Source organism: Chiloscyllium punctatum, chromosome 8 (assembly GCF_047496795.1).
Source record: "Chiloscyllium punctatum isolate Juve2018m chromosome 8, sChiPun1.3, whole genome shotgun sequence".
NCBI classification, from domain to species: Eukaryota; Metazoa; Chordata; class Chondrichthyes; order Orectolobiformes; family Hemiscylliidae; genus Chiloscyllium; species Chiloscyllium punctatum.
Window position 1 is genome coordinate 83,522,792 of NC_092746.1, and position 27,591 is coordinate 83,550,382.

Here is a 27,591-nt window from a genome sequence, read left to right on the forward strand (position 1 = left end):
GTGTAGGGGGAGCTGCAGATAAAGGCATTGGCGGGGGGCAGGATGGTGAAGTGGGGCTAGGTGAAGACTGGTAGAGGGTATGACCTGGTTGGTCAATGGGAGGGATGAATCCGCTTGGTGGGGGGAGCAGTGGAAAGGATGGGGAAAGGCTGGGAAGGGAGTTGAGGGATGGGGAAGGAGGTTATTTGCAATTGGAGAACTCAATGTAGAGTCCTCTGGACTGTTGGCTGCCCAGGCAGAAGATGAGGTGCTGTTCCTCCAATTTGTGCTGTGGTTTGTTTTGGCAATGGAGGAGGCCAAGGATGGGAGTGGTGCTGGAAAAGCACAGCAGTTCAGGCAGCATCCGAGGAGTAGGAAAATCGACATTTCAGGCAAAAGCCTGATGAAGGGCTTTTGCTCAAAACATCGATTTTCCTGCTCCTTTGATGCTGCCTGAACTGCTGTGCTTTTCCAGCACCACTCTAATCTAGAATCTGGTTTCCAGCATCTGCAGTCCTTGTTTTTACCTAGGAGGCCAAGGATGGTCATGTCAGATAGGGAGTGGTTGGGGGAATTGAACTGGGCAGTGACTGGGAGGTCTGGTTGGCCTCTGTGAACACGCCAGAGATGTGCGGTGAACCGTCCCTACGTTTACGTTCGGTCTTCCCTACATCGGGAAGACCACATTGGCATTAAACCAGGTTGAAAGAGAGGCAGGTGAACCTCTGTCTCATCTGGAAGGACTTTTTGGTCCCTGGATTGAAGTGAGGAGGGTGGTGTACTGGCAGGTTTTGCATTTTTTCCAGTTGTAGGGAAAGGTACCTGGGGATTCGGGGGTGGGGGGTGGGGAGCGATGGGGAGAGTGGCGCAAACCATGGACTGTCGAAGGGAATAGTCTTTGTGGAAGGCAGAGGGGGTGGAGAGGGGAAGATGACCTTGGTGGTGGGGTCTAGTAGGAGTTGGCAGTAGTGTTGCAGGATGATGGGTTGGATGTGGAGACTGGTGCGGTGGTAGGTGAGGACCGGGGGAGCCTGTCTTTAATGCGTTGGGAGGGGGGGGGATGTTAGAGCAGTGGAACGGGCAATGGAGGTAGTATGGCCGAGGGCTGTCTGGATGACGGGGGGTTTCCAGGTAGTTATAGAATTCTGTAGGTTTGTAACAAACGTCTGTCTGGAGACTGTTGGTGACCTCCTCCCACCCAGTATCCTGCAAGAACTCCATCCCATTCTCCCAATTCCTCCGCCTCTGCTGCATCTGCTCAGACGAGGAGACATTCCACTCGCGAGCATCCCAGATGTCCACCTATTTCAAACATCGTTCTTTTCCTTCCCCCATCATCTAGACAGCCCTCCCCCACACCCTCTCCAATTTCCATTCCACTGCTCTAAACCCCTCCCTTAATGCAATAAAAACAGAGGTCCCCGGTCCCCACCTACAGCCCACCAGTCTCTGTATCCAACGCATCATCTTGATACTTCCGCCAATGCTAACTAGACCCCACCACCAAGAACATCTTCCTCTCCCCACCCCTCTCTGCCTTCTGCAAGGACTGTTCCCTTTGACAATCCATGGCTTGCGCCACTCTTCCCCCCAATCCCCCCAACCTCCCGGTACCTCCCCCAGAAACCGGAAAAGATTCAAAATCTGGCAGTATCTAGTTTATTGCATAGGGTGTTCCTGATTGGGGAGACTGAATGTAAGCTTAGTGAACAGTTCGCCAAGCATCTCAGCTGGGCCTGCAGAGATGACTGAACCTCCCAGTTACAGCCCATTTCAATTCTCCTTCCCAACATGACCATCCCTGGCCACCTCCATTACCACAACAAGCCACACCGCAAATTGGAGGAACACCTTATCTCTGCCTGGGCAGCCTACAGCCCAGAAGACTCAATATTGAGTTTTCCAATTACAAATAACATTCCTCCCCATCCCTCAACTCACTTCCCAGTCCCTCCACCTCAGCGCCACTGCTCCCTGCCACCAACCGGATTCATTCCTCCCAACCAGGTACTGCCCTCTACCTGGCTTCACCTATCCCCACTTCCCCATCCTGCCTCTGCCACCCCCTTTATCTGCAGTTCCACCCACACCCAGTCCTGAAGAAGGGTTATACCTGAAACATTGTCTTAACCACCTCCTGATGCTGCCAGGGATGGTGGTTGAGGCAGATACAATAACAGCATTTGAGGGACTTATAGATAAGCATATGAATATGCGAGGAATGGAGTGATATGGACCAATGGCAGGCAGAAGGGATTAGTTTTATTTTGGTGTCACGTTCGGCACAACACAGTGAGCCCTAGGGTCCCTTTCTGTTGATAAGGTGTTAATCATGTGGTCTGTTTTGTCTTGAATGGTGTTGAGTTACAAGAATGTTGTTGGAGCCACATATATCCAGACACACAGACAGTATTCTATCACATACTTGACTTGTCTCTTTTGGACAGGTTTAGGGAAATCAGGAAGTAAGTTACTACCAGTAAAATTCACAGCCTGCTCTTGTAAGCACAGTCTTTACGTGCATGGTCTTGATCAGCTTCTGGTCAATGGTAGCTCCAAAGAATGTTGATAATGGGAGATGCACTGGCAAACATACATAGAGATAGACAATGGTCTAATGTTATTATTGCTAGACTATAAATCCAGAGACCTAAGTGAGATTGGTTTGAATCTCACTGTGGCAGATGGTAGAATTTGCATTCAAAAATAATCTGGAAATAACAGTCTAATGATTGTCAGGGAAAACCCACCTGGTCCACTAATGTCCTTTAATAAAGTAAATCTGCCATCCTTACCTGGTCTGGTCTACATGTGACTTCAGACCCATAGCAATGTGATTGCTCCTTAAATGCCCTCTGGTCCTGCCAGTGATGCCCACTGCCTGTGAATTAATAAAAAAAAGTAATGCCATTGAATGCCAAGGGTAAGTTGTTAGATTATCTAACCAATGGTTCGACCATCTCTTTGAGATAGCCATTGCCTGGCACAAACATTATTAGATTAGATTAGATTACTTACAGTGTGGAAACAGGCCCTTCGGCCCAACAAGTCCACACCGACCCGACGAAGCGCAACCCACCCATACCCCTACATTTACCCCTTACCTAACACTATGGGCAATTTAGCATGGCCAATTCACCTGACCTGCGCATCTTTGGACTGTGGGAGGAAACCGGAGCACCCGGAGGAAACCCACGCGGACACGGGGAGAACATGCAAACTCCACACAGTCAGTCACCTGAGGTGGGAATTGAACCCGGTTCTCTGGCGCTGTGAGGCAGCAGTGCTAACCACTGTGCCACCGTGCCGCCCACTATATCAAGGAGAAAGTGAGGACTGCAGATGCTGGAGATCAGAGCTGAAAATGTGTTGCTGGAAAAGCGCAGCAGGTCAGGCAGCATCCAAGGAGCAGGAGAATCGACGTTTTGGGCATGAGCCCTTCTTCAGGAATGAGGAAAGTGTGTCCAGCAGGCCAAGATAAAAGGTAGGGAGGAGGGCCTTGGGGGAGGGGCGTTGGAAATGCGATAGGTGGAAGGAGGTCAAGGTGAGGGTGATAGGCCAGAGTGGGGCTGGGGGCGGAGAGGTCAGGAAGAAGATTGCAGGTTAGGAAGGCGGTGCTGAGTTCGAGGGATTTGACTGAGACAAGGTCGGGGGAGGGGAAATGAGGAAACTGGAGAAATCTGAGTTCATCCCTTGTGGTGGAGGGTTCCTAGGCGGAAGATGAGGCGCTCTTCCTCCAACCGTCGTGTTGCTATGGTCTGGCGATGGAGGAGTCCAAGGACCTGCATGTCCTTGGTGGAGTGGGAAGGGGAAGTGAAGTGTTGAGCCACGGGGTGGTTGGGTTGGTTGGTCCGAGTGTCCCAGAGGTGTTCTCTGAAGCGCTCTGCAAGTAGGCGGCCTGTCTCCCCAATATAGAGGATGCCACATTGGGTGCAGTGGATGCAGTAAATGATGCGTGTGGAGGTGCAGGTGAATTTGTGGCAGATATGGAAGGATCCCTTGGGGCCTTGGAGGGAAGTAAGGGGGGAGGTGTGGGCGCAAGTTTTGCATTTCTTGCGGTTGCAGGGGAAGGTGCCGGGAGTGGAGGTTGGGTTGGTGGGGGGTGTGGACCTGACGAGGGAGTCACGGAGGGATTGGTCTTTTCGGAACACTGATAGGGGAGGGGAGGGAAATATATCCCTGGTGGTGGGGTCCTTTTGGAGGTGGCGGAAACGACGACGGATGATACGATGTATATGAAGGTTGGTGGGGTGGTAGGTGAGGACCAGTGGGGTTCTGTCCTGGTGGCGATTGGAGGGGCAGGGCTCAAGGGCGGAAGAGCGGGATGTGGAGGAGATGTGGTGGAGAGCATCGTCAATCACGTCTGGGGGAAAATTGCAGTCTTTGAAGAAGGAGGCCATCTGGGTTGTACGGTATTGGAACTGGTCCTCCTGGGAGCAGATGCAGCAGAGATGGAGGAATTGGGAATATGGGATGGCATTTTTACAGGAGGCAGGGTGAGAGGAGGTGTAGTCTAGGTAGCTGTGGGAGTCGGTCGGTTTATAGTAAATGTCCGTGTTAATTCGGTCGCCCGAGATAGAAATGGAAAGGTCTAGGAAGGGGAGGGAGGAGTCTGAGACGGTCCAGGTGAATTTGAGGTTGGGGTGGAAGGTGTTGGTAAAATGGATGAACTGTTCAACCTCCTTATGGGAGCACGAGGCAGCGCCGATACAGTCATCGATGTAGCGGAGGAAAAGGTGGGCAGTGGTGCCAGTGTAGCTGCGGAAGATGGACTGTTCCACATATCCTACAAAGAGGCAGGCAAAGCTGGGGCCCAAACATTATATCGCAATGTTCTGGGTTGGAAAGTATGTCATGACAACTTGCATGTAGAAAAGGGGAAGGTTTTCAAGGCAAGGTGAAGGGTAATAATTCACAGGTGAGAAGGCATAAGAGAGAAACAAGTTGCAAATATATATTTTGTGAAAATTTGGAGAGATTTGAAAACTAGGCCCAAAATCTAATAATTTTCTGGTGAAATATGTGTTGCATTAGGTTTTGGAGTTTTTTTTCCCTGAAACCCAGTGAAATTTCTCGCCATACCTTACCAAACTCACCCCATTAACTACCTATCACATCATGGCATGCCCTTCAACCAGTTTCATCCTTATCCGCTATTGCTGGAACAACTCATTATTAATTGGATGATCCCTAAAAGATGTGGAAGGCAAGTTGGGAGAGATGGTGGAATAGTAACGATACCACTGGACTAAAAATCGAGAGGCCCAGAGAAAGCTCTGGGGCTATGGGTTCAATCGTCTGGCAAATTCTATTAACAAGTCCAGAGATATATTGGTGAGGCCAAACACACGCTGGGTAACTGCTTTGCCAGCTCCTCCACACTATCCGTAGGAATGATCCTGAACCTCGCTACTTCATCAAATGTCCTTCTCATGCTAAAATTTCTGTCCTGTGCTTGCTGTAATGTCCCAATGAAGCACAGTGCAAGCTTGATGAACAACACCTCATTTTCCATTTAGATATTTCACAGCCTCAGGCTCTCAATATTAAATTCAATCACTTTGAAACTGATTGCATTGTGTCTGGTATCCAGCTTTTCTTTCCTTCTTTCCCTTCCACCAAAGCCTTTTCTTGTTTACTTTGCACTTTCACACCTAAATTTACATTCATTTTACATTTCTTTTTCTTCACATTAACAGCCCCTTTGTCTTCTGCATCTGTCAAAAGTATAAAATAAATGATTTTCCAACATTGTTCAGTTCTGAAGAATAGTTGTACTACACTCGAGACATAAATGCTGTTTCTCTGCCCACAGATTCTGCCAGACCTGTTGAGTTCCTCCAGCAATTTCTGTTTTCATTTTGAATATCCAGCATCAGCAGTATTTTATTTTTCTTTGAGGAAATCTGTTATCCTGACCACGTGACTCCAGACACAGAGAAATGGGGTTGCCTCTAAACTAATCTCTGCAATGTTTTGAAAGCAAATCATTTCAAGGACAAGGACAAGTAGAAATGGGCAAAACATTTGGCCCTGTCAGTGATGTTCACATCCTTTGGAAATAAAATTAATTCCACTTTAATATCCATCCCACCAAATTTGCATTCAATTATTCTTAAAATTTCCATGGCATTTTACCTGTCAAAATCTATATGGAAGTCCGTTCCATAAATTGACCACTGCAACTAGCATAAGGCTGGGTGGGAGACTGAACTGTGACGATGATGCAGAGATATTTCAATGTGATTTGGTTCAGTTGAGTGAGTGGGCAGATGAAGTATATTGCAGATAAATGTGAGGTTATCCACTTTGGTAGCAAAAAACTGAAAAGCAGATTATTATTTGAATGGCAATTGATTGAGAAACAGGGAAGTGCACTCGGATGTCATTGTACACTGTTGTTGAATGTAAGCATGGTTGGTGCAGCAGGCAGTATGTTGGCCTTCATTTGAGTACAGGGATATTTTGTTGCAATTGTAGAGCACCTTGATGAGGCCATACTTGGGAGTATTGTGTGCAGATTTGTTCTCTTTATCTGAGGATATTGTGGCTGTGGAGGGAGTGCAATGAAGGTTAATCAGATTGATTCCTATGATGGCATGGCTGACATATGAACAGAAACTGGATCGGTTAGGACTATATTACTTAAGGGGGATAAAATGGTTTTTATGTCAAAATGAGATATCCTCAGGATGAGGAGAGCAAAACAAATATACTCTGAGGTAAATTAAATAAAACTCATTGATCTCAGATGGGTATATTGTTGGAAATGTACATTTCTAATAAAAATATTGTTTTAGAATTTATAAACATTATATCATAAGTATTACCTTCCACCAAAATGACAAACTTTACGTCGCATCTAACTTTTTGACATTTGCTGTAGTAGAGGGCACACCTCGTTGAAACGTACTTCTTGCCTCCACACATTCTTCCTGCAGGCAATGTGCATCCTCATTACGTTTCTCTTATATATTTCTGACCAGCCAAAAATGAAAGGTTTTGTGTTTAAATTATAAGGAGCTTAAATATCTAATTGCTGACACCTCCAAATATATGACAAGTGACCATAATAATAACAGCTTTGGAGTCATTCTTATAGCACTATTTGCCTATTGTATTCTAAATCTGTCACCAAGACATCATCTTCAAGAATTAGAAGCAGGAGTAGACAATTCAGTCCTTCGAGCCTGCTCTCCCATTTGATATAATCGTGGCTGATCTCATCTCTGTCTCATCTCTACTTTTCTGCCTGCTCCCCATTCCCTTTTAATCCATTACCGTAAAACATTTGTCTATCTACTCATAAAATTTATTCAGGGTACCAGCATCTAGCACACTCTAGGGTAGTGAATTCCACAGATTTATGATCCTTTGAGTGGAGTAATTCCTCATCTGTTTTAAATCTGCCACCTCTATCTTAAAAGTATGACCTCTCATTCTAGACTGTCCACAAGGGAAAATATCTGCTCTGTCTACTTTGTTAATCCCTTTAGCAAATTTAGATACTTCAATTAGATTTCCTGTCATTCTCCTAAACTCTAGCAGCCATAGGCCTGAACTGCTCATAAGATCAGCCTTTTATTTTTGGAATTAATCTCTAAGTTGATAAGACATGGTCTAGTGAACCTTCCCTGAACTACTTGCAGTGCAATTACATCCTTCAAGTAAGGGGACCAACCTGAACACAGTACTCCAGATGTGGTCTCACCAATGCCTTCCTCCATTCCAAGGGGAATTGCAGCCAATTATATTTTGGTTACTGCTTTCTCCTGAAGGATAACTCCAAAATGTGGTGGCATCTAAGGTAAGTGTGTAACTGGGAATTGGGATTTATTCTTTCACAATGGAAATATACATAGACCAACTGGGGGTCAGTTGGCTGAATGGCTGGTTTGTGATGCAGGGTGATGCCAACAGTGTGGGTTCAATCACCATACTGGCTGAAAATACTGTGAAGATTCCATTGTCTTGACCTCACCCCTTGCCTGTGGCATGCTGACCCTCAATTTTAACCATCAGCAGTTCTCTCTCTCTCATGAGACAGCAACCCTGTGTGCCTCTGGGACTGTGGCTACTTTACTTATACACAGACCATTTGTAAAAACAAAATGTTCTTCCAATATTAAAATTAAATTGACAATGTTCCCTTTAATTGAATGAAAAAATGGGGATTAACTTGAACAGGTTCATTATGTGATTTTACATCAGTCCAGGGAGCCTCCAGAAACAAAGAGCTGATAACTCCCTTAGTGGTAAGTCTGCTGATTGCCAAGGGATGTGGAAGTGTAAACAAACCAACAATTATTTGCTGATAAAGCAAAAGGAATTTGATTTTCCGCAAACTATAGAGAGCATTGGCACGTTCTTCATTATTCTTTTTCTTGATGACAGCTTGTCTAAGGGGTCTAGACAAAGATTATTTAAATAAAATAATACACTGGAAATACTCAGCAGGTGATAGCAACAGCATATTTGAAAGGTCCTAGTCCTAAAACATCAATTTAGCTACTCTCCACAGATGCTACTTTAACATGCGTATTTCCAGGATCTGTTTCTTTTTATTTCAGATTCCTACTTTTCTGATTACAAAGACTGTCCCATGATCTGAGTGATATCTAAGCTAAAGAAAGATATCTAAACCACCTTTACCACCATTCCTTATTAACATATTAAGTGCTATTCAATTATTGAAAGGTGATTATGCAAGAGTTGGTTAAGAACTGAACAGACTCAAGGCATCTGTTCTCATTTTCCCAAAATGGTATGTTAGAAAGGCAACAACAATTACTCTCACAACTAGTATGAAAATAACACCATCAATACAAGAAGCATTTTGAGACAAAAGAGAGCTTTATTTCATAAAGCAAAGCTCAGGTATGGAGTGTGTAGAATGTAGCACTAGTACATGTTTTATGAAGTTGCATCACTTAAACAAAAAAAAATTATTTACATGAATGACCTAATAGAGACAAAACATTGTGCATTTATATTTTAAGCTGCCAGAAGCATCTAAAATACACAGATGAGCCACAGAGGGGGATTTTTGCCCAAATATATTGTTTGCACATGTACCTCTTTTTTCCCCAAATGGGCTTTGTTTTTTCTGGTCCTATTACCAATGGAAAGTACAGCATCTTACAGAAAATTTGAAATGAACATGACCGGCACAGTGATTATGGATTTTTTTAAATACGTAAAATATATAACTGTACATTTACATAACAGAGTTAACATCACTTTACCAAGAGTAACAAAACCATGTTAAATTATTACATAGTCACACTGATGATATTGCCTTTGGCCACTGAAGATGCTGATACTAGAATCCTAGTATAATCTAGGTAACTGCTACCTAAGTGAAGCATTTAAAAAAAATTGCAGTCCAAACAGCATTGACACATTTTTAATAGGAAAAGGCATTCTGGCACTCCTTTGCCTGCTTAAGTTCCCAGACGTCTGGGGAGGACACAGCAATGAAATTTGTATAGACGTAACAGCAATTTCAATGATACACCTAGGAAAAGGCACACCTGTTGCACAGTGTAATCTTTAAACATATTAAGCATATTTTATTTAACAGGACATAATCTGCATAATTAGATAGTGGAAATAGTACAGAAAAGATTAATTCATGCTTAAAATAACAAATATGATCATAGATTGAAGCAACCATTTATTACATATTTACATAATACTAAAAATAATGTTGCAGAAACTAAAAAGGCAACCGTGATTTCTGAAATATTACTGTTGTGTTAAGATAGTCTTAATCTCTTCCTCAATGTGAAAAGTATGCTAAATAGGTGTCAGATCTGCTTTAACATGGTGGAGAAAGACTTCTATAAGGACATTTTATTTGAAAACTAATCCATATAGAAAAACCTGCTCACATATGACACTTTCAGACATTTCCCTTGTAAACACTATTAACGTGAATTGAAAATTCTTTTACATTGAGATGAAATAATGAAATCAAACTGCACAAATAATGATCAATAGTCTGAAGTGTTACAAATTCAATTTTTCTTCCCATACACTATTCAAATCCTGCTACAATGGGATCTGTTGTGCAAATGGAGACTTCAATTACCTTAACAATTTACTCAATTTTTTTCAAATAAAAGCTAGAAATGCATTAAAATGTGGTCTAAAACGATGATAAATAATCATCAGTCAGATTCTGACACTTAATGAGCATCTTTTCTGTACTGTGACACCTTAGTTAATTTATCAGAGCTTTGAGACACTCAATTACTGTGAACAAATGTGACCTAAATTTGTGATTTCTTAATTTGATCTCCTCCTTGAAGGAATATTAACTTTTAAACTCATTAGTACAAGCTACCTAAAGTGGTGATTGAGACTAACTCAACACAACAGGACTTTGGAAGTTGTATTTTGTTAAGACTCCCTTTGAAGAAACAAGAAACCGTGAAGCTATCTTGAGGAGTGCCAGTGTGCACAATGGAAGTGGAACATTAGCAAGATAAACAAATACTGCTCTGCATCTTTCAGTTCAAGTGATAAACTGATCCACAGTTTATAATTTGAAACCTGTAATTGCTGTATGTCAATTAACATGCAGTTTCTTCCCATACTGAAAGTACCTCCCCCCATAAAGTTCCATCACAGCGAGTTTTGGAGTGTTGCTAAAGCAGTGCACTCCGATTTTATATCCTTCCCACAAAATAAAGTTCTTAATTGTGAGTACTGTGCTGGCAGTTTCAGGAAGCAGTTAAAGCTATTTTCCATCAGTCATCTTATTCAGAAGATGTAAAAGGGAATGCTTTCAGCAAGACAAACACTGCAGATGCCACTTCATTTAGCCCATTTCATTTTCATATTTTTTATCATCCCTCCCATTCTCTGCATGTGTTATCCATGTTAAGCTATGTCAAAATACTGGTGATAAATTCCACAAAGCGTTTCGAGTACTGTTCCGGGTTGACGGTGGAGATTTCAGCACCAGACTACAAAACACAAAAATTGCAGTTATCACTATTTTCTATTTGAAATGTCTTATAAGTAGGATTTCAACAAACAATTTTCCATGGGAATCTGTACAATGTTTTAAAAAATACTTTTCTAAAAAACTGATTTCCTTGTGAGGTCTGAAAGAAAGAGTCCAAGAAAAGCTTAGTTCTGCACAAGTAACACAACCAGCTCTCATTTGCAAAACCCAACACACCTACTCTTAGATGTGTTGATGGAAAATGAGACAGTGCCGCATAAATTCAGTATGGTACTGAATAAATTATATGCTTTAGCACTGAGATTATATGCTGAGATTACATCCAGATGACATGCTTTAGTATTGAGTGGAACACCCAATTTTAAGTCTTAAGAGGTAAAGATGTTGCCCACTGAGACATGTTAATGTGCGAATGTACTAAATAACTAGCGCAATCTCTTAGAACTACTTTTGCTAGATAACTGAAGTCAACGTGGAGCTGTGTTCCCACGAAACATTATTAACTAGAAAAGCATGTTTTGTTTTATTTCTCTGGTGTCAAAATAGTTTTTGCTAGAAAAGTATAAATTACTTACACCATGTTTAACTGTTTTGGCAGCATGTGCAGCTTTCTTCTTTGCATCATAATGTGTTAGAATGTCAATAATTCCCAGAAAGTAAATCTCCTTCCTCAGGGAGTCTACAAAAGATATACACAATTTATGAGTAGTGTTACTAAAAATGCATGAATAGATGAATAGCTAAACCAAAAAGGTAATGATCTACCTGAGGCACAAGCTAATTGGCAGAGGGTTAAAAAAGATTAAAGAGGTAAATGCATTGCTCCAAGATTCGATTGGGAGAATTTAGCACCAGTACTGGGAAGGAGGGAGCTGTTCTGATAGGATGAGCTCAATCTGAATCATGCTGAGACTAGTCATAGTGAGGGAAGGGTGGTTGGTTCAGTTACACAGAAAATTATAGAAAACTTAGAGGAGAGAAGGGATCAGGAGAGGTTAATAAAGTTTCCAGAATACATATTGGACAGAGAGCATGGAAAAGGTCAGAAATCTAAATTCAGGCACAGCAGATAAGGGGTCAACTATGAGAAGGTGGACACCCAATACAGTACTGAGGGTATTGTACATAAATTCATGCAGTATATGAAACAAGGTAAATAGCTTGTAACACAGATTCAAATTGGCGGATACAATGTTGTGTGCATCACACAGGCATGGCTGAAAGAGGACCATGGTTGGGAACTACATATCCAAGGAAAAGCATCCTACTGAAAGGACAGGCAGGTGGCAGAGAGGGCAGGATTGCCTTGCAAGTAAGAAATGAAACTAAATCGATAGCAAGAAGTAGTCAAGGGTCAGAAGGCATTGAATCTGTGCGGTAGAGTTGACGAACTGCGAAGGGAAAAATGACCCTGAAGGGAGTTGTGCACGACCTTCCTAGCAATGGTCAGGATGTAGACATAAACCAGGAGATAGGAAAGGCATGTAAGAAGGCACTGTTACAGTAATCATGGGGGAGTTCAATATGCAGGTGGACTGGGGATATCAGATTGTCAGTGGATCCCAAGTTTTAGGGTGAGAGGGGAAAGATTGAAAAGGGATCTAAGGGACAACTTCTTCCACACAGTGTAGTGCGTGTATGGGATGATCTGCCAGAGGAAGTGGTGGAGGACAGTGCAATTACAACATTTAAAAGGCATCTGGATGGGTATATGAATAGGAAGGGTTGAGAGGGATATGAGCAAAGTGCTGGCAAATGGGACTAGATTAATTTAGGACACCTAGTCAGCATGGACAAGTTGGACCGAAGGATCTCTTTTGTTCTGTAAATGTCTATGACTTGAAATGAAATTTGTGGAATGTCTAGAAGATGACATTTTGGAGCAGCTGTGATACAGTCCACTGGAGAACAGACAATTCTGTATTTAGTGATGTGTAATGAGGCAGCCTTGATTAAGGAACGAAAAGTGAAGGAATCCCTAGGGGGCAGTGACCACACATAATAGAATGAGAGGGAGAAGCTTGAAACAGATGTAATGGTATTATATGTGAATAAAAGTAACAAAAAATATATGAGGGAGGAGCTGGCCAGAGCTGTTTGGAAAGGGAGCCAAAGAGGGAAGACAATGGAGTAGCAATGGCATGAATTTCTGAGGGTAATTTGGGAGGTATAGCAGAAATTCAACCCAAGGAAGAAGGTTCATACTAAGATGAGGATGAGACAACCTTGGCAGACAAGGGAAGTCATGGACAGCAGAAAAGCAAAAGAAAAAACACACAATGTGGTGAAGATCAGTGGGAATCCAGAACATTTGAAAGCCTTTAAGAACCAGCAGAGGACAACTAAAAAGACAATAAGGGGTGAGAAGATGAAAAATGAAGGTAAGCTAATAATATAAAAGATAATTGCAAGAGTTTTAGATATCTAAAATCAAGAATGGACATTGGACTGCTGGGAAATGAGGCTGGAGAAGTGGTAATAAATGTTAGTGGAAGCTAGTGGAAAATCAGGCAACTGAAGAGTTACATTAGGTATACCCTGGGATGTTTCCTGACCATGTGGTAACAAGGTCACGAAGGCACAAGTCGAAGCAGGAGCAAGGAGTAGGGATAAGGAAGTTGAAGTTCAATGATCAAAAACTATGCTTGATCAAACGATTGAGAAAAAAAATGATGAGATCTCAGATATAATGTGAGAAAGTTAAGTAATAGGAGGTGAATTTAATTTTCCAAACATTGACTGGACATCATTCATTGCTCAGACTCTTGAATATAGGTGTTGGGATGTTATGTTGAGGACACACAGGACATTAGTGAGGCCCCTTTTAGAATACTATATCCAGTTATAGTTGCCATGTTATAGGAAGGATATAATCAAGCTGGACAGGGTTCAAAAGAGATTTACCATGTTGTTGCTGGGAATAGAGGGCTCGAGTTACAAAGAGAAGCTGGATAGATTAGATTCCCTACAGTATGGAAACAGGCCATTGGCTCAACGAGTCCACACCAACCCTTCGAAGAGTAACCCACCCAGACCCATTCCCGTAACCAATATTCATCTCTGACTAATGCACCTAACACTGTGGACAATTTAGCATGGCCAGCTCATCTGACCTGCACATCTTCGGATTGTGGGAGGAAATTGGAGCACCCAGAGGAAACCCTTGCAGACACGCGGAGAATATGCAAACTCCACATAGACAGTCATGGAGATGTACAGCATGGAGGCAGACCCTTTGGTCCAATTTATTCAGCCAAACAGATATCCCAACCCAATCTAATCTCATCTGCCAGCACTTGGCCCATATTCCTCCAAACCCTTCCTATTCATATACCCATCCAGATGCCTTTTAAATGTTGCAATTGTACTAGCCTCCACCACTTCCTCTGGCAGCCCGTTGCACCACCCTCTGTGTGAAGAAAATGCCCCTTAGGCCCCTTATATCTTTCCCCTCTCACCCTAAAGCTATACCCTATGGTTCTGGACTCCTGCACCCTAGGGAAAAGACCTTGTCTATTTATCCTATCCATGCCCCTCATGATTTTATAAACCTCTATAAAGTCACCCCTCAGCCTCCAACACTCCATGGAAAAGAGCCCTATCCTAATTCAACCTTTCCCTATAGCTCAAATCCTCCAACCCTCACAACATCCTTGTAAATCTTTTTTGAACCCTTTCAAGTTTAACAACATCCTTCCGATAGGACAACCAGAATTGCACACAATATTCCAAATATGGCCTAACCAATGTTCCCTCATAAGTGTACTCCTGCTTCCTTTATACTCTTCTAAGGATTCACTCAATCTATCCTGTCTATACCTTTCACATGCTTCCTTCTTTTTCTTAACCAAACCCTCAATTTCTTTAGTCATCCAGCATTCCCTATCAGCCTTTCCTTTCACCCTAACAGGAATATACTTTTTCTGGATTCTCGTTATCTCATTTCTGAAGGCTTCCCATTTTCCAGCCGTCCCTTTACCTTTGAACATATGCCCCCATTCAGCTTTTGAAAGTTCTTACCTAATACCATCAAAATTGGCCTTTCTCCAATTTAGAACTTCAACTTTTAGATCTGGTCTATCCTTTTCCATCATTATTTAAAATCTAAAAGAATTAGAGTTGCTGGCCCCAAAGTGCTCCCCCACTGTCACCTCAGTCACCTGACCTGCCTTATTTCCCAAGTGTAGGTCAAGTTTTGCACCTTCTCTAGTAGGTACATCCACATACTGAATTAGAAAATTGTCTTGTACACATTTAACAAATTCCTCTCCATCTAAACCCTTAACACTATGGCAGTCTCAGTCTATGTTTGGTAAGTTAAAGTCCCCGACCATAACCACCTTATTTTTCTTACAGATAGCTGAGATCTCCTCACAAGTTTGTTTCTCAATTTCCCTCTGACTATTAGGGGGTCTATAATACAATCCCAATAAGATGATCATCCCTTTCTTATTTCTCAGTTCCACCTAAATAACTTCCTTGGATGTATTTCCAGAAATATCCTCCCTCAGCACAGCTGTAATGCTATCACTTATCAATCCCCCTCCTCTCTTGCCTCCCTTTCTATCCTTCCTGTAGCATCTGTATCCTGGAACATTAAGCTGCCAGTACTGCCCATCTGTGAGCCATGTTTCTGTAATTGCTATGATATCCCAGTCCCATGTTCCCAACCATGCCCTGGGTTCATCTGCCTTCCCTGTTAGGCCTCTTGCATTGAAATAAATGCAGTTTAATTTATTAGTCCTACCTTGTCCCTGCCTGCCCTGACTGTTTGACTCACTTCTGTTTCTACTGTACCAGTCTCAGATTGATCTCTTTCCTCACTATCTCCCTGGGTCCCACCCCCCCACCTTACTAGTTTAAATCCTCCTGAGCCGCTCTAGCAAATTTCCCTGCCAGTATATTAGTCCCCTTCCAATTTAGGTGCAATCCGTCCTTCTTGTACAGGTCACTTCTACCCCAAAAGAGATTCCAATGATCCAAAAATGTGAATCCTTCTCCCCTACACCAGCTCCTCAACCATGCATTCATCTGCTCTATCCTCCTATCCCTGCCCTCACTAGCTCGTAGCACCGGGAGTATTCCAGATATTACTACTCTCGAGGACCTTCTTTTTAAATTTCTGCTGAACTCTCTGTAATCTCACTTCAGAATCTCAACCTTTTCTCTTCCTATGTCGTTGGTTCCAATGTGGACAATAGCCTCCTGCTGGCCACTCTCCCCCATGAGAACATTCTGCACCTCCTCTGAGACATCATTGATCCTGGCACCAGGGAAGCAACACACCATTCTGCTTTTTCTCTGCTGGCCATAGAAATGTCTGTCTGTACCTCTGCCTATAGAATCCCCGAACACAATTGATCTCTTGGAACCTGACGTACCCCTCATTGCATTAGAGCCAGTCTCAATACCAGAAACTTGGCTGTTTGTGCTACGTTCCCCTGAGAATCCATTACCCCCTACATTTTCCAAAACAGCATACCTGTTTGAAATGGGTATATCCACGAAAGACTCCTGCACTAGCTGCCTACTTCTCTTACCTTTTCTGGAGTTAACTCATCTATGTGACTGTATCTGAGACTTTCCCCCCCCTTCCTATAAATGCCATCCATCACATACTGTTGCTGTTGCAAACTCATCATTGCTTCTAACTGTCTCTCCAACTGATCCACTTAAAGTCATAGAGACGTACAGCATGGAAACAGACCCTTCAGTCCAACCCGTCCATGCTGACCAGATATCCCAACCCAAGCTAGTCCAACCTGCCAGCACCTGGCCCATATCCCTCCAAACCCTTCCTATTCATATACCCATCCAAATGCCTCTTAAATGTTGCAATTGTACCAGTCTCCACTACATCCTCTGGCAGCTCATTCCATACCTGTACCACCCTCTGCGTGAAAAAGTTGCCCCTTAGGTCTTTTTCATATCTTCCCCCTCTCACCCTAAACCTATGTCCTCTAGTTCTGGACTCCCCAACCCCAGGGAAAAGACTTTGTCTATTTATCCTATCCATGCCCCTCATAATTTTGTAAACCCTGAGAAAGTTGCAAGGGTCTTGATGAGCATGATATCTGAGGCTTCTTTAGTGCCTTCTAAGGACTATAGGGATCCAAAACCCGCGACCACTAACCTTTGCGGTGTAAGGATAGTGCTCTTTTGAGAGACAGAGAAAACATCAGCCTCCAGTGGACAGAAAACTTCAAATAACTCCTAAACCATAAGGTCACCCCTCAGCCTCTGATGGTCCAGGGAAAACAGCCCCAGCCTGTTCAGCCTCTCCCTATAGATTAAATCCTCCAACCATGGCAACATCCTTGTAAATCTTTTCTGAACCCTTTCAAGTTTCACAACATCTTTCTGATAGGAAGGAGACCAGAATGGTGGCACAGTGGTTAGCACTGCTGCCTCACAGCGCCAGAGACCCGGGTTCAATTCCCGCCTCAGGCGACTGACTGTGTGGAGTTTGCACATTCTCCCCGTGTCTGCGTGGGTTTCCTCCGGGTGCTCCGGTTTCCTCCCACAGTCCAAAGATGTGCAGGTCAGGTGAATTGGCCATGCTAAATTGCCCGTAGTGTTAGGTAAGGGGTAAATGTAGGGGTATGGGTGGGTTGTGCTTCGGCAGGGCGGTGTGGACTTGTTGGGCCGAAGGGCCTGTTTCCACACTGTAAGTAATCTAATCTAATCTAATCTAATTGCACACAATATTCCAACAGTGGCCTAACCAATGTCCTGTACAGCCACAACATGACCTCCCAACTCCTGTACTCAATACTTTGACCAATAAAGGAAAGCATACCTTCTTCACTATCCTGTCTACCTGCGACTCCACTTTCAAGGAGCTATGAACTTGCACTCCAAGGTCTCTTTGTTCAGCAACACTCCCTAGGACCTTACCATTAAGTGTATAATTCCTGCTAAGATTTGCTTTCCCAAAATTTAATCTGATAAGATTTGCAGGCAGCAGCATTTATGGCAGATATAATCCACTGTAATCCTTCAATTCTTTTTAAACTCCCACATCTAACAAGTAGTACATATCACTCTATTAAAGGCCATTTTTGCTCCTTCACAATCTACAGACCCAGAAAATAACACCATCTTATTCCTCTACAAACACTGCCCCAGGTTAAATTAATAGTTATGGCTTTTATTTTAAGTTTAATCAAGAGACATATCTCCAAAAACACAATCAAGAAAGAACCTACTCTACTGCAGATTCTCTATAGGTCACACTTAAAACAACGATTAACTTATCTGATTCTGTGCTGTGAACTTCGTCCAACAGTTCGTCCAAGATCAGTTGTGAATTTTACTGTTTGATAATTTTCCCAGATGCACTCTAATGTCCAGCGATATATGAATTCAAACAACAAAGGCATCCCGGAATGACCTCACTATGTGCTTCCTTTGTCTGTTCTTCTCCCTTTTAAAACTGCTGTTGTTTTGACTTTTTTTTCCCCAAAGTTCCAAAAAATTGCAACAGCATATAAAACCGTAATTGCTGCTCCTGCAATTCGAGGAAATCATCTACAGCACCTAAAATACCTCAAAAAAGGAGCAGCTGTTACTGCCAGAAATTTTTCCTGTCCTCCATCTTGGATTATCCAGAATTCTTACCATCCTTGGAAAAAGGCTCTCACTGTTCACTCGATCTAACCCTCTGATTATCTTATATGTCTCAATTAAGTCACTTCCCAATCTTCTTCTCTCTATCAAAAACAGCCTCAAGACCCTCAACCTTTGCTTGTAAGACCTTCCCTCCACACCTGGCAATTTCCTAGTAAATCTCTTCTGAACACTTTCCAAAGCTTCCATATCCTGCCTATAATGCGGTGACCAGAACTGTATGCAATACTCCAAGTGCAGCCACACCAGAGTTTTGCCCAGCTGCAGCATGACCTCATGGTTCTGAAACTTGATCCCTCTACTAATGAAAGCTAACACACCGTATGCCTTCTTAACAGCCCTATGAATCTGGGTGGCAACTTTGAGGGATCTATATACATGGATACAGAGATCTCTCTGCTCATCTACACTTCCAAGAATCTTACCATTCTGCATTCCTGTTACTCCTTCCAAAGTGAATCACCTGACAATTTTCTGCATTAAACTCCATTTGCCACCTCTCAGCCCAGCTCTGCAGCTTATCTATGTCCCTCTGTAACCTACAACGTCCATTGGCACTATCCACAACTGTACTGACCTTAGTGTCGTCCGCAAATTTACTAACCCATCCTTCTATGCCCTCATCCAGGTTATTTATAAAAATAACAAACAGCAGTGGATCCCAAACATATCCTTGCAGTATACCACTATTAATTGATTATGAAAAGCTATTCAGAGTGGCTACCAATGCGAGTGATGCCGGTGTCAATGCTATACTCTTGCAAGATGACAAGTAGATAGAAAAACCTACTGGGTACTTTTCCAGAAAATTGAATAATCTTTAGTAGAAATATTCCACAATTGAGAAGGCGACTGAGTCTGGTGTTGATGTAGCAACATTTCAACACTTATATTGCCAGTAATGTGTCTGCCATTCAATTTGAAAGTTATACACATGGCAGAGAGCATAGTGCTGACATGTTGTTGAGACTTTGAAGGAAGATGGAGCCTTTTGGTGGTGGTAATAAAAACAAACTGAAATGGACTGTAGTAGTGAATGTTTGCTTACTGTCAATGTAAGGTATATGTATTATAGTGTACTAATAGCGTGAATCTAAAGGTTTTTAAAAATGAGCCATCTTTGGATATTGATTTTTTTTCAAGGGGTGGAGGTGTGAAAATGGCTTTAAGTGTGTATTTTCTCCTGCTTTTTTTTAAATTAAGGAAGGTTGAGACAGAGGTGAATAACAGTCTTCTCAAAACCAATAAAGTAAACAACTTGAGAGGCCATGGGTAATTCTGTTAAAACAATAGAAGCAGCCTGAATGGATGGAATCAAACTTCCACAGAACTAGGATTTTTAGTTTTAGCTTTCTGCAGTTTCTGGGGTCTTGAAGCTGGACATGGAAGCTTACAGCTAAAAGCTTGGGTTCCCTTCCTGCTGCTAGAATTGCATGTCACAATCGATTTTACTGAAGTTGCCTATGCCAAACATGTGTTTATGGAATGTTACTATATTGGAACAGTTAATATTATTCTGTTAAGCATTTTGATAGACTTACAATTAAGCCAATTATTCCCTTTTTTGACTGTATTTTAACTAGTATAAACATAAATTGTATTTTACTTAAAGTTGAGTAGTTTGACTGATCAAAGTACATCTGGAACGCAACACCATACACTCACCTTCAAAATAAGGAAATGTTTGGGTCTAGTCTATCTTTTTAATATATTTTGAGGAGATTTGGTTTGGTGCATAACAAATTGAATGCTAAGTGAGAAAGCATAAGAAAAGAACTGCTTATTTTAGTCATTTAATGTACAAGTTTCCAGATATGTGACTTGATTGAAGGACAATGCATCACATTTTTCAAACTATGCTTGGTAAACATATATAATCCACGATGCCAGTCACACTGTTGTTAACGTGAGAGTACCATAATTCAAGGCAGGAAAAGATACAAGTCTGATCAGTTTTGAATCCAAAACAACTTGCGAATTTTTGTGCAACACTGAATATTGCAGGGTGTGTGTTCTATTGACCTATACAAGGAGTAAGGACAAAGTCAAACAATATAACTGAAGGCAAAAAATGTATAAAAACAGGTTAATCTGTTCACAGCTTTAAAGAGAACCATACTTACATTATTTTGGTTTGTGATAAATGTGTCATTTTGATTGCAAGCTAATTTACGTCAAATTCTGAATTAACTTTTTACTCCAGCCACTTTTTAAGTTGCTGAATAAAGAAGCACTGTTGTGACTTTGAACAGTATGATGAGAGTTGTTGGGATTGGAGGGGGTGAATGGTAATTTTAATCTCTTGCTAAAAATCTAATTTTGTTTCTAGTCCACATTTAACTGTCTCTACTGATTAATTTCTAAACTTTTGTTTTGGACCTGGGGCTGAGCTGCTTCACAACAGAGAAATATACATCTCAGTGTGACTTTGAATAGAATGCTGGGAGTTGGATGAGTTAGGGGGTGGGTGGTATTTCTTTGGCTTACTTTTTCTAATTTTTTTCATCCTCAATGAATTGGTAATTACCCATTACGGAACAAGAAGCCAGTTGTTTGATCAGTTTCTGGTAAAATGGTTAGAGTTTTCTTAAGCTTTAAAATAGTATATGTACTGGTGATAAGGTTAATAAAATGTATTCAGAAAGGAAAAAAAAAAGTAATTCTGTTAATTTAAACACTAATTAAAAAGAATGCAGGACAGATGATGGCTACACCATGTGAAAACTCCTGGATACCAACAGATTCCAGGGAAGTGATGTCTGCAGTAAGCGTTTGTAGTTTGAGCAGCTTTTTCTCAGAATTTCAGGAGGGGAAAGGTTACCTTTCCTCAGGTGGTGGTCACACTTTAGGATAGGATCTTCAGATTTAATTAGTGTTCGGTAACAAGGGAGACTGGCTGCAGCTGAGACAAATTCGGGAACTTAGAGGGCAGATAGAAGTGGTATGGTTAGTGCATTTGCAGATGACACCAAAATTGGTAGTGCAGTGGACAGTGAAGAAGGTTACCTTTCAGAGTACCACAGGACCTCGATCAGATTGGCTAATAGGCCAAGGACTGGCAGATAGAATTTAAGCTAGATAAATGTGAGGTGCTATGTTTTGATAGGGCAAATCAGGGCAGGTCTTTTATAGTTAATGGTAAGGACTTGGGGAGTGTTGCTGAGCAAAGAAACCTTGGAGTGCAGGTTCATAGTTCCTTGTAAGTGAAGTTGTAGGTAGACAGGGTAGTGAAGGAGGTGTTTGGTATGCTTGCCTTGATTGGTCAGTGCATTGAGTATAGGATTGGGAGGTCATGTTGTGGCTGCACAGGATATTGGTTAGGCCACTTTTGGAATACGGTGTTCAGTTCTCGTCTCCCTGCTATAGGAAAGATGTTGTTAAACTTGAAAAGGTTCAGAAAAGATTTACAAGCATATTGCCAGGGTTGGTGGGTTTGAGCTATTAGGGAAGGCTGAATAAACTGGAATGACTTTCCCTGGAGCATCGATGGCTGAGGGGTGACCTTACAGAAGTTTATAAAATTTTGAGGGGCATGGATACAGTGATTTGAAGAAGCATTTTCCTCAGGGTAGGGGAGTCCAAAACTAGAGGGCATAGGTTTAAGGTGAGAGGGGAAAGATTTAAAAGGGACCTGAGGGGCAACTTTTTCTCTCAGATAGGTGTGTGTATGGGATGAACTGCCAGAGGAAGTGGTGGAAGCTGGTACAATTCCAACATTTAAAAGGCATCTGAATGGGTACATGAATATAAAATGTTTAGAGTGATATGGGCCAAATGTTGGCACATGAGATTAGATTAATTTAGGATAATGGTCGGCATGGAAGAGTTGGACTGAAGGGCCTGTTTCCCTCCTGTACATCTCTCTGACAAGCATGCAGGAGGCTCAAACATTACAATTGCCCAATAGGTATGAGATGCTTTAAGCTTATTTGTTGAGAGTGAGGACTGCAGCATGACTAAGCTGACTCACCAAATCACCATAGTACAGGAAGTCATTCAAGTGGAGGGAAGCAAGAAGAATTATAGTGGAAGTAGGATCCAATAGAGTTCTCTGAAGGTTAATGCGCTGGTAAAGAATGCTGTGTTGTCTGCCTGATGCCGGGTTTAGAATATCTGTTTCAGATTAAAGAGGAACTTAGTGGCGGGTGGAAAGGTGAGGATCCCGTTATCATGCTCCATGTAGGTACCAATGACATGGCTGTACAGGGAAATAGGTCCTGCATAGTCAGGACAAGGAGGTAGTCACCTCATGGCTGATGGGCATTTCAACGCCACTTACCCACACTCTCCCCGTATCCCTTAATTCTTTGCGAGATTAAGAATTTATTAATCTTGCCTTGAAGAGTTTTAACGTTCCGGGCTCCACTGCACTCGTTAGCAATGAATTCCACAGGCCCACCACTCTCTGGCTGAAGAAATGTCTCCTTATTTCCATTTTAAATTGATCCCCTCTAATTCTAGAGGAGGGGGTCCTAGTATCCCTGCCTGATGGAAACAAATTCCCAGCATCCACCCTTTCTAAGCCATGCATTTGACGTTGTTTAAAAGGAAGATGTACAAGCTAAAGGATTGCTGAGGGTGTAAATTCAACGGCTGTTTAAAATTGATGTGTGGATTAGATCAAGTTCTGACAGGAATCATGGAATGTCACACCTAAAGAGCATTATATGAACTTTAAACACCTGCACTTCTAAAGGAGAGAAATCATGCAAAAAAAAACAGAACTATGATTTCCTCTGGCTTGTGTTCTGGATTGTGGAGTGAAAGAAAGGAAATTTATAAGCAGATAATTTTGGACGGGTGGGGGTATGGAAATGTGTGATGGCCCATTACTACTACACTAATAATCCAAAGACTTGAACAGTGTTCTGGGGACCTGGATTCAAATTCCACCATGGCAGATGACAGAATACAAATTCAATATCAATCTGAAATTAGAAGTCTAATGGTGACCATGAAGCAATTGCTGATCATCAGGAAAAAAACCCATCTGTTTCACTAATGTCCTTTAGGGAAGAGAATCCATCATCCTTATCAGGTGAGGACTACATGGGACTCCAGACTCACAGCAATAGGGTTGAGTTTTAACTACCCTCTGGGCCAGCAATGCCCACACTCCATGAAGAAATGGAAAAATCCTGAAGCATAGCCATTTAAAGACAGTCTATCAGGAATTGCAACGAATTGGGAATACTTACCAGGAGATTTGCTGTAACAAATAGTAGACTTATATCCAAAACTGTACTCACAGATGACGTGAACAAACTAGGAAAACCAATTTTTTAATCTGCAGAAAGTTTTCTTGAGTCTGAATTATCAGAATATAAAAATGTCCATACTTGATCCCACTACTTTTCAAGGACAATTAGGGGCATTTATTTTGTGAATTTGTAAGTTCATCCACTTGAATAGTTATAAGATTTAATGAAGCATTTGCGATTAGAACTTTGCCTGACATCCACAAAACCTGAAATTTTAAAGTGGGCGGCCAATGGTCCATAGGCGGAATTGAGAAAATGAAGTGTGGAGTAGTATTAACATTTGAGCAGTGGAATTTAGAATTTCAACAAGAAAGGAAGGGAATATCGGTGCGGGGTGGGGGTAGGGGTGTTCAGGAAGGGCAACAGAGAATTTCAAACAGCTCAAACTGAGGGGCAGGAAGTCCACTGTGTCTCTTGAAGACATCACTAGCTGAGACTTAATTGCTGAGGCAACCTGGTTTGCTCATTTAACCCCGAAGGTTAAGGAAGCAGGGGATGAACCTTCTTTGCTTTTTGGGAGTGGTTAGCACACAGCTAAAGTGACCAGTCTAAGTCCTGATTAATGGAGAGATAAGTTGCAGGGAAAGCTCACAAGGTTTATTCCTTCTTACTGGACAATGAGGCAGCAAAAAGCACCACCTGAAGCATATGAAGTTAAGGTTCCATCTAATTTTCTTACTGGCTGCACAGACCTCTGAGGATTGTGCATGGCAGTGACTTCCAAAACAATGCTGTGATTGGTGTGCTGACGCTAATCATTTTGTGTGGAAAATTGGATCAGTTGCATATGCATCCAGCCTAGAGGGCATGTTGATCGGAAGTGCATAACAGTCAGTGCCAGAAGCACACTATCAGAAATTCTGTAACTTCAGGAAATGGTCTGACCAAGTATATTTGAAACTCAAAAGGCTTAAGCGATTTGTTTTTGACCAATGGGTATGGTTACCTCCAAACAAGTTGAGAGAATAGAGGTGAGGAAAGTGATACAAAACAGAGCACCCATGGGATACTAGGAAATGCGGAGCACCCTCCTCGGGAGAGAATGGCTAGCCTTGAGATGAAAGGTGACGTCAAGCAGTTCGTGTGCTTTAACTACTGAAAGGAAGGACATGTCAGGTCTAACTGCTGGAGGCTTCAGGGAAATTCAGAGCACTTATATCCCACGGAGAGAATGAAATTAAATCCGAGCTTGGAAAGCCAGGCTTTGCCTCTGAACGTTGTTGCAAATCCCTGTAGACACTCGGTGGGGGGGAAGAGAAGGTGGATAAGGCTAAACAAATCCCTGAGAATTACTAGGATTTCATATCACAAGGAGGTTGGACACGTTTCTCTTGGATGAGAAGTCTGTTGTGATTCTGAAGGATACCAGGGCCACTCAAACTCTACTGCTGGGAAAAGGTACAGCCTTCCCATTAGACAGAGCGCAAAATAATAAAATGATGGCATTGGGATTGCAGTATGTTATGTGCACATCACCTTTGACCAGGTGCATCCTTGCACTGGAACCAGTGGGTGTGAGAATCATTGCTAGTTTGCCTTTTGATTAGTTGATCTATTGCTTGTCAATGACTTGCTGGGCGTTTACATCCCAGCATTCCCAGTGGAGAAACCTACTGACAGGAAGACCAATCAGCTGCAAGTATAAGTACCTGGAACTTTTGTCTGAATGGGTGGAAACGGATTCTATGGCAAGACAAGCTCAGCCAATGGAGGCTGAGGGGGTACTTCAAAACAGAAGGCCCTTTGGACTGACTAAAAACTTTGTTTTTTGGAGTCCAGAAGAACTCTAGACAATAATAAATAGATAAATAAAAGAAAGAACCATGGATGTTGGAAATCTGAAACAAGAACAATTTGCTGGAGAAACTGTTCCGAAGAAAGTTAGATGCTGCCAGACCTGTTGAATTTCTCCAACAATTTCTGAGTTTGTGGGGTAATAAATAGGTAAGCACCTCAGCAAGTCCATCAACCATTAAAAAAATTCTGTGAGGCTGTGCACACTAATGCTGAAGTAGAAGCAGTCCCTGAATGCAGTCTTTTAACAATGAAATACTGATGAGGAAATGGAACCTCCCTCACAGACTTAAAAGCAAGGTTTGGACAGTGATCCACCAGATAGTGGTGCTGCTGAGGTACTGTAGGGAAATGCTGTGGCTAGCTCAGGAAATTCCAAAAGCTGGGAATGCTGCTTTATGCAAAACTCAAACATTTAGTTTCTTTTTAATGGCCACCCCTCTTCAGGGATGTATTAACATTTTGCAGAACCTACCAGATCTGCTAGATTGTAGGGAATAAAAGTGTGGTGCTGGAAAAGCACAGCCAGTCAGACAGCATTCGAGGAGCAGGAAAGTCGACGTTTCAAGCCTGAGCTCTTCATCAGGAAACTTCTGCTCCTTGGATGCTGCCTGACCAGCTGTGCTTTTCCAGCACCAACTTTTTGACTCTGATCTTCAGCATCCGCAGTCCTCACTTTCTCCTAAGTTGTGGGGAATTCCCAGTCCACAGTAAGATTCCCATTCTGGCTTGTGGTAAACTAGGCGTTAGTGGACAGTTTGAGGTCCATGCCCAAAACAAAATAGGAAGGATATTATTAAGCTGGAGGGTTCAGAAAAGATTTATCAGGGTTTTGCTGGAAATGCAGGGCTCGGGATATAAAAAGAGACTAGAATGGCTGGGACCTTTTTCACTGGAGTGTAGGAGGTTGAGGGGTGACCTTGTTGAGGTTTATAAAATCGTAAAGGGCATAGTTAAGGTGAATGACAAGGGTCTTTTCTCTAGGGTGGGTGAGTTCAAAACTAGGGGGGATATTTTTAAGGTAAGAGGAGAAAGATTTAAGAAGGACTTTTATTTTTACAGAGAATGGTTTGTGGGTGGAATGATCTGCCAGAGAAAGTGGTAGGTGTAGGTACAATTACCCTTTTTAAAGGCATTTGGATAAGTACATGAATAGGAAAGGTTTGGAGGGATATCGGCCAATTTCAGGCAGGTAAGGCTAGTTTAGTTTGGGAACATGGTTGATATAAAACAGACTTAAGGGGCAACTTTTTCACACAGAGGGTAGTACGTGTATGGAATGAGCTGCCAGAGGAAGTGGTGGAGGCTGATACAACTGCAACATTTAAAAGGCATTTGGATGGGTATATGAATAGGAAGGGTTTGGAGGTATATGGGCCAGGTGCTGGCAGGTGGGCCTAGATTGGGTTGGGATATCTGGTTGGCGTGGATGGGTTGGACTGAAGGGTCTGCTTCCATGTTGTACGATTCTATAAAAGGGGTTATCAGTATGTCCTTACCATCATATATGTGGCTACCAGTTTCTCCCAAGGCTGTTCCTCTGAGAAACATATTTGCCAAAATAATGGTGAGGGATTAACCCATTCTTCGCCGGAATGATCTTCCCACTTAGATTCCGTTGGATCAGGGCTCAAATTTAACATCTAAGATATTCCAGGAAGTCATGGGTAAACTAGAGGGAGCCCTGTGGGAGTCTTCAGTATATAGACTGTAGTCACAGGGGATGTTTAGAACAGTACTATCAGAGTTCAGAACAAGTAAGTATAAATCTAAGGTATTAAAATGCATGTTAAAAAAAAGGAAACATGAGTGGTAAGAATCTGGAACTTGCTATCACATTAGAGGTTAAAGCAGAAAACACTGATACATTTAAGCAGAGCTTTCTGTAGGCATAAGGGAGAATAGAATGGTCAATAATGGGATAGTCAGTAGAGATTTCTCATGTAGAGAATA

The 27,591-nt window shown here is 42.2% G+C and overlaps 1 protein-coding gene across 4 annotated transcripts in view; it reads right to left on the reverse strand.

Moving 5' to 3' along the window:
• Positions 1 to 8,813: 8,813 nt before the first annotated feature.
• The window catches only part of pip4k2aa (phosphatidylinositol-5-phosphate 4-kinase, type II, alpha a), a 244,273-nt gene continuing 225,495 nt past the window's right edge, over positions 8,814 to 27,591 (reverse strand). For all 4 annotated transcript variants that reach the window (XM_072575966.1, XM_072575968.1, XM_072575967.1 and 1 more), the window contains exons 9-10: positions 11,530 to 11,633; positions 8,814 to 10,952 (exon numbers count right to left, since the gene is read on the reverse strand). In XM_072575966.1, coding sequence (XP_072432067.1) covers positions 10,872 to 10,952; positions 11,530 to 11,633 — 185 coding nt within the window. In that variant the 3' untranslated portion in view covers positions 8,814 to 10,871. The remainder of the gene's footprint in view (positions 10,953 to 11,529; positions 11,634 to 27,591) is intronic.